At 53.2% G+C, this 14,238-nt stretch overlaps 1 protein-coding gene across 3 annotated transcripts in view; it reads right to left on the bottom strand.

Annotated features, from left to right (window-relative positions):
• Positions 1-14,238, bottom strand: part of LOC140386708 (complement factor B-like) — a 109,786-nt gene that overhangs the window by 16,717 nt on the left and 78,831 nt on the right. For all 3 annotated transcript variants that reach the window (XM_072469293.1, XM_072469294.1, XM_072469295.1), the window contains 2 exons: positions 12,046-12,148; positions 11,078-11,222 (listed from right to left, as the gene is read on the bottom strand). In XM_072469293.1, coding sequence (XP_072325394.1) covers positions 11,078-11,222; positions 12,046-12,148 — 248 coding nt within the window. The remainder of the gene's footprint in view (positions 1-11,077; positions 11,223-12,045; positions 12,149-14,238) is intronic.

The raw sequence follows: 14,238 nt of genomic DNA, 5'->3' as shown, positions 1-14,238 counted from the left end.
ACGTGTAGTTTAAATTAGTTAATGCTTTAATATAGATTACTTGATTACTAGTTGTAATTCTGTGGAGTGTGCAAACTCAATATTAATCAATTGTTTTGCTTTAAGTTAAAGATTGGTGGTTTCTTCAGGATCACACCATCAGACCATTTTGGATTACGAAGCAAAGAGTAACGAGATATATTACCAAAGAGTAATATAACATACATTGGTTTTGAATTAAGGCACAACAAAGGGCAATTAGCCTCTATTTTTGGTTGCAGCTGGAATCTTGTGACTGGGACACTAGTACACCACATCCCCCAGCCCCCCGCTTGTGTTGGGACGCCCTGTTGTTGTGCTAATCATGACCTCAATGTCTCCAGACCCTCACTATCTTTGGATCTCATTATAAAACGTATGAGGATAGATTGGGGAGGTTGGGAAAGTTCTCGTTGGAGAGAAGGCGGCTAAGGGTAGATTTGATAGAAGTGTTCAAAATAATGAGGGGGCTGGGTAGAGGGGGAAACTGTTCCCGCTCTTAAAAGGATCAAGAACAAGGAGGCACAGATATAAAGTGAATTTCAAAAGAGGCAAATGTAATGTGAGACAAAAATAACCTTTTCAAACAGCGAGTGGTTGGGGTCTGGAATGCACTGCCTGGCAGTGTGGTGGAGGCAGGTTTTTTCGAGGCATTCAAGAGGACATTAGATGATTACTGGAGTAGAAGCAATGTGCCGGGATATGAGGAATAGGAAGGACAATGGGAATTAGTCATTACGCTCGTTTGGAGAGCTGGTGCAGGCGCGTTGGGCCAAATGGCCTCCTTCTGTGCTGTGACAATTCTGTGGTTCGGTGATAAAAACACCAGCAGCATGAACCCCCCCCCCCCAACTACTACAACTGCTCCCTAGTGAGAGAAGGCAGCCTCACTGTGAGAGGTCAGACTCTCATTACCTTTGAGGCTGCTGATGGAGATTACCAGCAGCAAACGGCAGCCTTACCGTTCACCCGTATCGCTGCGTCATCATTGAGTGAAGACATTTTGGAGATGGACGTTTCCAATGACCATATGCAGTGAATCGTGCATCCACTCCGACCATAAAGGTGGCTGCAGCGCTACTCCATCAATCTGGCCCTCAGCAGCACACCTACTGTCCTCACACTCTTTGCGAGAGTAGGCCCAGTTCTCTGGACTCCCGACTCTGGCAACCCATCCGCTGCCCTTAATTGGATAGTGACTGTAGAGCTGGTGTGTTAATTGGTCACCTCCCGGACGAATCTCCCTGATCTGTGTGGGGTTGGGACAAGGAAATTGTCCTGATGTCTGAAAACCTTTCGAGGAGAAAGTTTCGCCTGTTGGCTCCCCCTCCCCAATTAAACAGGGGAGTAGAGGAGTTCAGATGGTGGATTAACACCCCCTTCCTGCTTTGGAGTGATTGATATTGATATGAGCTCACACAGAGAATTGGCCACAATACATGGAAACAGATATTAATCCTGATGTCACACAACCAGACTTGCTGATAGGACACCAGGGCACCAAATTTCACTCCTGGCAGTAGTGTGCTGTCCAGAAATGTAAAAGGAAGAATGAAGCAGCAAGATTGGCTCTGTAGTGGTATTATTTAAAGGGACAGAGATCCTGACAGCGAGTGAATAAAGTGTTGTGTTGGGTGTTCTGGTCTACAAACAGGTCAACACGGCTGGAGATGGTGTAACTCTATTTTATTAACAACTCAACTGTAATAACATACTGTAAACCCCCCCCCCACCCCCCCGAGCTGCTGCTGCCATTGACCAATGTCTACCACTCTGCCAGGAAGTCTAAGAACGGTTGCCACCGCCTAAAGAACCCTTGTACCGACCCTCTCACGGCGAATTTCACTCTCTCCAACTTAATGAACCCTGCCATATCGCTGATCCAGGATTCCAAGATCCAAGGGGGCCTCGCATCTTTCCACTGAAGGAGAATCCTTCGCCGGGCTACCAGGGACGCAAAGGCCAGAATTCCGGCCTCTTTCGCCTCCTGCACTCCCGGCTCCTCTGCCACCCAAATATTGCGAGCCCCCAGCCCGGTCTGACCCTGGATACTCCCACCCTCGACACCGTCCTCGCTACGCCCTTCCAAAATTCCTCCAGTGCTGGGCATGCCCAGAACATATGGGTGTGGTTTGCTGGGCTCCCCGAGCACCTAACACACCTGTCCTCACCCCCAAAAAACCGGCTCATCCTTGTCCCGGTCATGTGTGCCCTGTGCAGCACCTTAAACTGTATGAGGCTGAGCCTCGCGCACGATGAGGAAGAGTTCACCCTCCCCAGGGCATCTGCCCACGTCCCTTCCTCAGTATTCTCTCCCAACTCCTCCTCCCACTTACCTTTTACCTCCACCACCGAGGCCTCCTCCTCCTCCTGCATCACCTGGTAAGTTTCCGAGATTTTCCCCACTCCCACCCACCCCCCCGAGAGCACCCTGTCCTGTACTGTGTGTGACAGTAGCCGCGGGAATTCCATCACCTGCCGTCTGGCAAACGCCCTTACCTGTAAGTACCTGAAGGTGTTCCCCGGGGGGGGGGAGCCCGTACTTCTCTTCCAGCTCACCCAAGCTCGCGAACTTCCCGTCCAAAACAGGTCCCCCAACTTTCGTATTCCTGCCCTGTGCCACCCCGCAAACCCTCCACCTGTTCTCCCTGGGGCGAACCGGTGTTCCCCAGTAATGGGGTCGACGCCGAGGTCCCAACTTCCCCCCTGTGTCGCCTCCACTGCTCCCAGATTTTGAGGGCAGCCACCACCACCGGGCTTGTGGTATACCTCCTTGGAAGGAGCGGCAGCGGCGCCGTTGCCAGCGCCCCCAGACTTGTACCACACCGGACGCCGTCTCCAGCCTCTTCCATGCAGCCCCCTCCCCCACCACCACCCACTTGCACATCATCGTCGCATTGGCGGCCCAGTAGTACCCACAGAGGTTGGGCAGCGCCAGTCCCCCCCTATCTCTACTCCACTCCAGGAACACCCTTCTCACCCTCGGAGTCCCTCGCGCCCACACAAACCCCACTATACTCCTGTTAACCCGCCTGAAAAAAGCCTTCGGGATAAACATGGGGAGGCACTGGAACAGGAACAAAAACCTTGGGAGCACCGTCATTTTGATTGACTGCACCCTACCCGCCAAGGACAGCGACAATGCATCCCACCTCTTGAACTCCTCCTCCATTTGCTCCACCAGCCTTGTAAAGTTAAGCCTATGCAGGGCCCCCCAGCTCCTGGCCACCTGGACCCCCAAATACCTGAAGCTCCTCTCCGCCCTTTTTAGTGGGAGCTCGCCAATCCCCCTCTCCTGGTCCCCTGGGTAAACCACGAACAGCTCACTCTTCCCCATGTTGAGCTTGTACCCCGAAAAGTCCCCGAATTCCCTAAGAATCCTCATTACTTCCGGCATTCCTCCCACCGGGTCCGCCACATACAGCAGCAGGTCGTCCGCACAAAGTGACACCCTATGCTCCTCCCCACCCCGCACCAACCCCCTCCAGTTCCTCGACTCTCTCTGTGCCATAGTCAGAGGTTCAATCGCCAGTGCAAAGAGCAGGGGGGACAGGGGACACCCCTGTCTCGTCCCTCGGTGCAACCGAAAGTACTCGGACCTCCTCCTGTCTGTGGCCACACTCGTCATCGGGACTTCATACAACAGCCTAACCCACCTGACGAACCCCTCCCCAAACCCGAGCCTCTTCAGCACCTCCCACAGGTACCCCCACTCTACCCTATCGAAGGCTTTCTCAGCGTGCATCGCCACCACTATCTCCGCCTCCCCCTCCCTCGCCGGCATCATGATAACGTTCAAAAGCCTCCGCACATTCGCGTTCAACTGCCTCCCCTTCACAAACCCCGTCTGGTCTTCATGGATGATCTGCGGCACACAATCCTCAATCCTCGTGGCTAAGACCTTCGCCAGCACCTTGGCATCTCCATTTAGCAAGGAAATTGCTCTGTAAGACCCACATTGCCAGGGATCCTTGTCCCGCTTCAGGATCAAGGAGATCAGTGCCCGGGACATCGTCGGGGCAAAGCACTCCCCCCCCCCTCCCTTGCCTCATTAAAGGTCCTGACTAACAGCGGGCCCAACAGTTCCATATATTTTTTATAGAATTCGACCGGGAAACCGTCCGGCCCCGGTGCCTTCCCCGCTTGCATGTTTCCTATCCCTTTGATCAGCTCCTCCAGCCCAATCGGGGCCCCCAATCCCGCCACCAATCCCTCTTCCACCTTTGGAAACCTGAATTGGTCCAGGAAGCGGCCCATCCCTCCCTCCGCCTGTGGGGGCTCGGATCGGTACAATTCCTCGTAAAAGTCCCTGAAGACCCCATTGATGCCAACCCCACTCCGCACCACACTCCCTCCCCTGTCCTTAACTCCCCCGATCTCCCTAGCTGCATCCCGCTTCCGAAGCTGATGTGCCAGCATCCGGCTTGCCTTTTCCCCATACTCGTAGACCGCCCCCTGGGCCTTCCTCCACTGCACCTCCGCCTTCCTGGTGGTCACCAGGTCGAATTTGGCCTGGAGGCTACGCCTTTTCCTCAACAATCCTTCCTCGGGCTCCTCCGCAAACCTCCAGTCTACCCTCACCATCTCCCCCACCAGCCTCTCCCTCTCCCTTGCTCCCTCCGCTCCTTGTGGGCCCTAATGGAAATCAGCTCTCCCTTCACCACTGTGGTAGTATGCATTAGGGGTCATGTGGGACTGTGAAGCTGTGATGCTATTGGCTGACAGATCCCGGGTCCTAGTTGGCTGTTGATCCCTAGCTCCGCCCTGAAGGTGGAGTATAAGAACCTGGGCTTCTCCCCGCAGCTCCAGTCTGTTGCCGAACTGCTGGGAACAAGTCACGCTTAATAAAGCCTCATCGACTTCACCTCTATTCGTCTCTCTCGTAAGTCATTGTGCACTACAACCACCGCCTTCAGTGCCTCCCATACCATCCTCACTCGGACCTCCCCGTTGTCGTTGGACTCCAAGTACCTCTCTATACTTCCTCGGACCCGCTCGCTCACCTCCTCGTCCGCCAACAGCCCCACCTCCAAGCGCCACAGCGGGCGCTGGTCCCTCTCCTCCCCCATCTCCAAGTCCACCCAATGCGGGGCGCGGTCCGAAATGGCTATTGCCGAATACTCAGTATCCCCTACTCTTGCGATCAGCGCCCTACTCAAAACAAAAAAGTTGATTCGGGAATAAGCCTTATGGACATGTGAGAAGAATGAAAATTCCCTAGCAAATCTCCAAGGGTCCACCCCTCCCATCTGGTCCATAAACCCCCTCAGCACTCTAGCCGCTGCCGGCTTCCTACCCGTCCTAGACCTGGAGCGATCCAGTGCCGGATCCAGCACCGTGTTACAATCTCCCCCCATTATCAGGCCCCCCACTTCAAAGTCTGGGATCCGACCCAACATACGCCGCATAAAACCCGCATCATCCCAGGTCGGGGCATACACATTGACCAGTACCACCCTCTCTCCCTGCAACTTACCACTTACCATTATGTACCTACCGCCATTATCTGCCACAATGCTCGACACCTCGAATGACCTTCTTCCCCACCAAGATCGCCACCCCTCGATTTTTGGCATCTAGCCCCGAGTGAAAAACCTGACCTACCCACCCTTTCCTCAATCTTACCTGGTCTGCTACCTTCAGGTGTGTCTCCTGAAGCATAACCACATCCGCCCTGAGCCCCTTCAGGTGCGCGAACACGTGGGCCCGCTTAACCGGCCCATTCAGTCCCCTTACATTCCAGGTTAGCAGCCGGATCAGGGGGCTGCCCGCCCCCCCTCAGCCGCTGACTAGCCATGACCCCTCCTCGACCAGCCACGTGCCCGCAGCCCACACCCGGCCCGATCCCCACAGCGGCATACCCCCGTCTCGACCCTCCCCCCCTCCCACTCGCTCCAGCTCCTCCTTGACCATAGCAGCAGCAACTCGATTCCCCCCCCCCCCCCCCGACTAGGACCCATCCTAGCTGATTTACTCCCCCCATGCACTTCCACAAGTCAGCTGACTACTGCTGACCCCGGCCACCCCCGCCTCTCCTTCGACTCCTCCCATTGTGTGGCACACCCTCCTCTCCCGTTCCCCATCCATAGGCTCTCCCTCCTCCCCCTTCCGTTCTAAGCGCGGGAAACAACCCTCGCTTCCCCGCCCCGGCCCTGCCCCCTTCAGTCTTCAGCGCGAGAAAAAGTCCACGCTTTCCACCTACCAGGCCCCGCCACCTCTGACGCAGCTCCTTTTACAGGCCCTGTCCCCTCACCCCTGACTCGGGCCTCCCCCTCCTCCGCAGGGCCCCATCTCACCGCCGGCCACCACCCCTGTTCCGTTTACCTACCCCCCTCCAAGAGCCCCCCCGACCAACCCAACCAAAACAGTGCCCAACCCGCCCCAGCAACCCTCACCGACCCGAAAGAGAAAAACACAGAGAAAAAGAAACCCGGAGCAATACAAAAAAATACCCGAGAAAAAAATAAAATAAAATAAACATAACATATCAACCGCAGTCCTCAATCGCCCGTCCCGACCCTCAATCTGTGTCCAACTTCTCGGCCTGAACAAATCCCACGCCTCCTCCGGAGACTCAAAATAATGGTGCCGGTCCTTGTAGGTGACCCACAGTCGCGCCGGCTGCAACATGCCAAACTTCACCCCCTTCGTGTGCAGCACCGCCTTCGCTCGATTGTACCTGGCCCTCCTCTTCGCCACCTCCGTACTCCAGTCCTGGTATATTCGAACCTCCGCATTCTCCCACCTGCTGCTCCTCTCATTCTTGGCCCACCTGAGCACACACTCCCGATCGACGAACCGATGGAACCTCACCAGCACCGCCCACGGAGGCTCGTTAGCCTTGGGCCTCCTCGCCAACACTCTATGGGCCCCTTCCAGCTCCAGGGGCCCCTGGAAGGACCCCGCTCCCATCAGCGAGTTCAACATGGTGACCACATAGGCCCCCACGTCCGGTCCCTCCAGCTCCTCAGGGAGGACCAGAATCCGCAGATTCTTCCGCCTCGACCGATTCTCCATCTCCTCGAACCGCTCCTGCCATTTCTTGTGGAGCGCCTCGTGCGCCTCCACCTTTACCGCCAGGACTAAGATCTTGTCCTCATTGTCAGAGATCTTTTATCGAGCCTCGCGGATCGCCACTCCCTGGGCTGTCTGTGTCTCCAGCAGCTTATCAATAGAAGCCTTCATCGGCTCTAACAAGTCCGTTTAGATCTCTCTGAAGCAGCGCTGGATACCCTCCTGCTCCTCCTCCGCCCACTGCCTCCATGCTGCCTGGTCTCCGCCCGCCGCCATTTTGTCCTTCTTCCCTCGCACCTTCTTCGTGTCCACCACCACCTTTTTTGTCGCCCCGCTCCTAGTTGAAACCATATACTGATGGGGAGCTGTTGTAGACTCCTTCCCACACCGGGAAACGTCAAAGAAATGCCATTGGGGACCCTGAAAAGAGCCCAAAAGTCCGTTCCAAGCGGGAGCTGCCGAACGTGCGGCTTAGCTCCGCATAGCCGCAACCGGAAGTCCACCTAGTAAATCTCCTCTGCACACCCTCCAGTGCCAGTATATCCTTTTTCAGGTAAAGAGACCAAAACTGAACACAATACTCCAGGTGTGGCCTCACTAACACCTTATACAGTTGCAGCATAACCTCCCTAGTCTTAAACTCCATCCCTCTAGCAATGAAGGTCAAAACTCTATTCGCCTTCTTAATCACCAGTTGCACCTGTAAACCAACCTTTTGCGACTCATGCACTGGGACACCCAGGTCTCTCTGCACAGCAGCATGTTTTAATATTTTATCATTTAAATAATAATCCCTTTTGCTGTTATTCTGACCAAAATGGACAACCTCACATTTGTCAACATTGTATTCCATCTGCCAGACCATCACCCATTCACTTAGCCTATCCAAATCCCTGTGCAGACTTCCAGTATCCTTGGCACTTTTTGCTTTACCACTTATCTTAGTGTCGTCTGCAAACTTGGACACATTGCACTTGGTCCCCAACTCCAAATCATCTATGTAAATTGTGAACAATTGTGGGCCCAACAGTGATCCCTGAGGGACACCACTAGCTACTGATTGCCAACCAGAGAAACACCCATTAATCCCCACTCTTTGTTTTCTATTACTTAACCAATCCTCTATCCATGCTACTACTTTACCTTTAACACCATTCATCTTTATCTTATGCAGCAACCTTTTGTGTGACACCTTGTCAAAAGCTTTCTGGAAATCCAGATATATCACATCCATTGGCTCCTCGTTATCTACCGCATTGGTAATATCCTCAAAAAATTCAACTAAATTAGTTAGGCACGACCCTGCCCTTTATGAACCCATGCTGCACCTGTCCAATGGGACAACTTCATTTGGGGACAATTCATGAACTTTTTCTATTCATGTTAAGGTCTTTGGATGTGTTTTGAAGTATTTACTGGAGAGTGTTGTCACATCCTCATCCGGGAGGTCAGGGGATTTGGTGACCTGTCCACACAGAGGCTGCAACAGTAGGTGGCAGTGCCTTGGATCTGCAGAAGAGATGGGGCAGAGGATGTGGAGAGGACATGTTCCATGTCATGGCCTCTGCCAGCTTGGGAGGCAGATTCCTCCCAACTCCTTTACACTGAGAGGAGGCTGTTGGCAGGCCAGCCAATGCACCCCAGCACCTCAGGGTGACAGACATCAATGTCATCCCGTAAGCAGCCCGCGTGAAGTCCTCAACTCAGCCTTCCGCAGTAGAACTTGTCAGCGACCTCACTCTACAGAGAGCCTGCAAACCCTCCTTTACCCCGGGACTGACTTCAGCCCATGCGTGCCCAGATAACGCGACACGTGCTGACCCCAACTCTATACTCCAGCATATTGTAGTATCTGAACTGGTGGCTGCCAGAATCTGACAGAATCTGACCACCGCACTGCCACTTTCCCTCCTGAATCACGTTCCTGCGACTGGGCAAGTGGCAGTTCATGGGCACCTAAAAGCAGGAAATGAGGGCAGGAAAATTGGTGTGAGAGAAGGAGATTGAGAATCTAGAGGACCATGGTCACACCCGTCAACAACGTGCTCACTGTGCCAGACAGCACAATGAGAGAGCCTGAGGGAGAATATCCTCAATGTTCTCAGCGTTAGAGATAGCAGCATGATGCTGAAAGCAATCTTCCCCCATAGGACTCCGTATCCTCTCTCATCAAAGCTCTATTGTGTGCCACTTTGTCCTCTGAGAGAGGGGACAGGATGTCAGTGGTCAGTGACTGTTTGGGTGCTGTGCCTACCATAGCTGAATAGCTGGAGGTAGGTCGAGGCAGTGAGTGGTGGGTGTATGTTTGGCAACATTGGAAAGCCTGCGAGGGTGAGGGGACTATCTGGATCTTGTGGGTGAGTTCTGAGGGCCAGCGATTAGTGCTGGGTGAGTGATGAGAGTGTGGTGCATTGAGCAATGTGAGAGGTCTGGTGAGGAGGAGGTCTTATTAATTTTTTAATTTATTCATTTACGGGATGAGGGCGTGGCTGGCGGGTCCAGAATTTATTGCCAATCCCTAGCTGTCCTTGAGAAGGTGGCGGTAAGCTGGCTTCTTGAACCGCTGCAGACTGTGTGATGTAGGTACACCCACAGTGTTATTAGTGAGAGAATTCCAGGATTTTGACCCAGTGACAGTGAAGGAACGGCGATATATTTCCAAGTCAGGGTGGTGAGTGACTTGGAGGGGAACCTCCAGACGGTGGGGTTCCCAGGTATTTGCTGCCCTTGTCCTTCTAGATGGTAGTGGTCGTGGGTTTGGAAGGTGCTGCTTAAGGAGCTTTGGTGAGTTCCTGCAGTGCATCCTGTAAATGGTACACACGGCTAGCACTGTGCGTCGGTGGTGGAGGGATTGAATGTTTGTGGATGCGGTGCCAATCAAGTGGGCTCTTTGTCCTGGATGGTTTTGAGCTTCTCAAGTTGCAGCTGCGCTCATCCAAGCAAGTGGGGAGTATTCTCTCACACTCCTGACTCCTTGTTGATGGGGGCCAGGATTTGGGGAGCCAGGAGGTGAGTTACACTCACCTGACCTTTACCAACCTCATGGGGCCACTGTGAGGTCACTTTGTGGCACTCCTGCAAGACCCTCTGCCCAGACTTGGGGAACTGACTTCCCTGGTCATTGCCCCCACTCTCTTCCATGAATGGTCCTTACGGGTCTCCTCCCCCCTCCCCCCTCCACCCCCTGCCCCTTGGAGAACCATGGAGTCCCTCCTCCTGCCTACCTGAAGCACTCATGCCTCCAGTGCCGCATCCGTTTATTTGGATTGCTCTCTGCCCCAGTGTTCGTTTTCCAACAATGTCTACTGTTCCGATCATTTTCTTTCACCTGTCCTTTGAGAGGCAGCCTGCCTTTAAGAATAAGTAGAACCTCTGCATCTTGTGTTTGGCAAACAGCATTACTGGTGCCTCCTGCTCTGTATCTGTTTAAAAAATAAATTTAGAGTACCCAATTCTTTTTTTTCCCCAATTAAGGGGCAATTTAGCGTGGCCAATCCACCTAACCTGCACATCTTTGGGTTATGGGGATGCGACCCATGCAGACATGACAGTGACTTGGGGCTGGGATTGTACCCGGGTCCGTGGCAGCATAAGGCAGCAGTGCTAACCACTGCGCCACCGTGCCGACCTTTCCCCTGCCCTGTATAACATTTCCTCGTGTTGGTACGAGGTGGAGCTGGAGGCCCATTTTCTTGTTCTGAAATCTTGCAGATGGGGTGGGGAGACCAAATTTGAGTGGCTTACTCAACCCCTCTCCTGATACAATACACCGCCTGCCCCCATCAAACAAATACCCCGAATAACAAATTATTCAGAGAGCATGGCTTTGGACTACAGAACCAAAAGGTCAGCATTGACACAAAGGACTGAATGACCTCCATCCACACAGTAATCTTTTTGAAAAGCATTCCACAAGCATCCTATCATCAAGGCATTTATCTTTTCAATAGATCACTCCTCTTTCATTTTCTATCTGACTCTCCTCACCAACAAAGTATTCAAGCAAACTTTGGACATTCTAATACCCAAAGTGGGTGGTAGGTACCTCACATGAGGACTGAATATGAAGGGATCCTTAGTCTTCAAAAGAGCAATATCGTTGTTCATCTCTGAAGGTGAGCTAAAATCTTCATGGATAATCACTTCTTCCACAGCTAATCTTTGCAAACCTTCCCTTCTTCTGATGGAACCTGAAAGGGAACGATCGTAAGTTAATTCCCATCTCTTAGACCAAGGTCAGAACTGATCCCCTTCTACACAGTTTATAAAAGAAACCCTTTTTTATTCCTACTGGCATTTCCTGTGCTAAACTGATAGCTCAAAGAGCCATTGTGTTGTATTTTGATTCAAGGTATGACGATTAGTAAAGGACATAAATAATCCCAATTCATTGCAGAGCCCCAGTGTCTTCACTGCACTCAACATGTCAGGTGGGGTCCATCTGAATTGACATAATCTGTGCCTGCCCAGGTGTCCACTGGTTCAATATAGGTCTCTACTCTTTGAAATGGGGATGGTGAGAAGGTGGCTGGCTGGCAGGGGCTGGTGGAACAATTGAAAGGTCTGCAACAGTCTGAAAATAAGGCCTTCATAAACAACAGCTATAAGAGCTCAGGTGGCAGAGTGGTTAGCACTGCTGCCTCACAGCACCAGGGGCCCGGGTTCGATTCCCGCCTTGGGTGGCTGTGTGGGGAGTTTGTACGTTGTCCTTGTGTCTGCGTGGATTTGGGAACTCGAAGAGAACTCCATACTCTTTGTCAAGTGGCATTTCATGACAACTTTTGCATTCTCTGATGCTTTGAGCCTCAGCTTAATGCCTTATCCGAAGTTTGGCACCTCTGACAATGCAGCACCCACTCAGTGTTAGAATGAATGATCAGCTAAAATCCTGGAGTTGAGCTTTGCCTCCTAAATGATTGAATTCAGAGGTGAGAATGCCGGCCAATGAGTCAGACAGACAAAACCAGTTCCTCGAAGAACTGGACAAAGCTTTTAGAAAAATCTTGCTCTTACCAGCCGATACAGTAAAGTTGGTAATCTCTCCTATAGTATCATTAAAACAGTGTGCAGCAGAGAGAATCCAGTGTCTTGAGATGATTGAACCTCCACAGAAATCCTATACAGAGAAATGGCAGAAAATAAAAATAATAGGTAGAACAACTTGAAAAAACTTTAGACTATTTGACGAGTGGGTACAGAGGGAGTGTTACATTCATAAAATCATAGAATCCCTACAGTGCAGAAGAGGGCCAGTTGGCCCATCAAATGTGCACAAACATTGTTTGAACTGGCACCTTTGGAAATTAAACTGAGTCTCCATGCACCTATTTTGAATAAATGTTGAGGGCAGAAGGGTGCTATTTGATGCACTATCAATTACCACAAAGACGAGAGTAGTGAATAATCGAGGCTTTATTGAGCAAAGATGTTGTGCCTCCTGTAGCTGGAACCAGAATGGCTACAGCACCTGGCGAGCACACACATTTATACGCCACCTACTGGGTGGAGCCAGCAGGCAGGGATTTACCCATGTACCTCTACTATACGGGCAGTGCCGTAATACATATAATACTGCTGGTGGTGACTACCACATTCACCCCCTGTTAAAAAAAAGAGTCCGGCGGGGTGGTGGGAAAAAATTATAAGTTCAGTCTGTCGGGGGCCTTGACCCTCCTCTGCGATCGCCTCAGTCCTGGTGGTGATGTGGGCGCCGACTTGGTCACCTGCGACTCCAGGAGCGTGTTGTCCTCGTCTTCTGCACCCCTGAGTGGAGCCAGTGGAAGGACGGATCCTACTGGGGCGGGGGCTGTGGTGAGGTTCGCTGGAGGGAGGGGGAGTGGCGCAGGGGTGAATGAGGCAATCGGTGGGGGGGGGGGGGGGGCCGTGTCAGGTCGGGGGCCGTGGGTGAAGACCCAGCGGGTGCCAGGTCCCGGAGGGAGACTGTATCCTGGCACCCGTCGGGGTGTGCCACGTAGGCGTACTGCGGGTTGGCAAGGAGGAGGTGGATCCTTTCGACCAAAGGGTCCGACTTATGGGTCCGCACATGCTTCCGAAGGAGGACGGGCCCAGGAACTGTCAGCCATGTTAGGAGCGACACCCCGGAGGTGGACTTCCTGGGGAAGGCAAACACCCGTTTGTGAGGGGTCTCATTAGTCGTCGTGCAGAGGAGCAATCGGATGGAGTGGAACGCGTCGGGGAGGACCTCCTGCCAGCGGGAGACCGGGAGATGTTTAGACCACAGGGCCAGCAGGACGGCCTTCCAGACTGTCCCATTCTCCCTCTCCACCTGTCCATTTCCCCGGGGGTTGTAGCTGGTCGTCCTGCTCGAGGCAATGCCCTTGCTGAGCAGGAACCGATGCAGCTCATCGCTCATAAAAGAGGATCCCCGATCGATGTGGACGTAGGTGGGGAAACTGAACAGTGTGAAGGTGCTGTGGAGGGCTTTAATGACCGTGGCAGAAGTGATATCGGGGCATGGGATGGCGAAAGGAAACCGGGAGTACTCATCGACCATGTTCAGAAAATACGTATTGCGGTCGGTGGATGGGAGGGGGGGTAGGGGTCCGCCGAATTTTAAGGTTAAGCTTTGGAGGTGGCACTGGAAGTCCAGGCCGAGTAACAGGGCAGCGCAGAGGTGGGGTAGAGCCGGAAGTTGCTAAACTCTATGCCTTGGATGGTGAGGGTCGCGAAGCAGTACCCCCAGATTTCCACAGAATGGGATCCGGAGGCCAGGGAGATCTTCTGGATGACGGGGTGTACTGCGAGGGAGCAGCGCCTTACTGTCGTGGGGTGGATGAAGCTCTCTGTGCTCCCGGAATCAAAAAGGCAGGACATCTCGTGCCCATCGACCTTCACCGTTGTCGTTGCGGTCGCGAGGTTGCGGGGCAGGTACTGGTCCAGGGTGATCGAGACGATCTGTGGCAGATGCTGGGAGGCCAGCGGTGGTGGAGGTAGCGGCAGGTGATGAACGGCCAGATGAGCTTCCAGACGAGCAGGGGTCCTGAGGCGCCGTCCAAAATGGCACCGAAGATGGCGGCGCCCACGGGCCGCACGTGGCTTGTGGCATCAAAGATGGTGGTGCCCATGGTCTGCACGTGGCTTGCGAGGAGGAAAATGGCGGCACCTCTGTGTCGCACGTGGGGAGTGCAGGAACGCTGGGCGACGACTGACCGGGCCTGGCAAACAGAAATGAAGTGTCCCTTCCTT

This window comes from Scyliorhinus torazame, chromosome 12 (assembly GCF_047496885.1).
Source record: "Scyliorhinus torazame isolate Kashiwa2021f chromosome 12, sScyTor2.1, whole genome shotgun sequence".
Taxonomy (NCBI): Eukaryota; Metazoa; Chordata; class Chondrichthyes; order Carcharhiniformes; family Scyliorhinidae; genus Scyliorhinus; species Scyliorhinus torazame.
The sequence above is the reverse complement of the archived record's forward strand: the minus strand, read 5'-3'. Positions and strand labels throughout refer to the sequence as shown.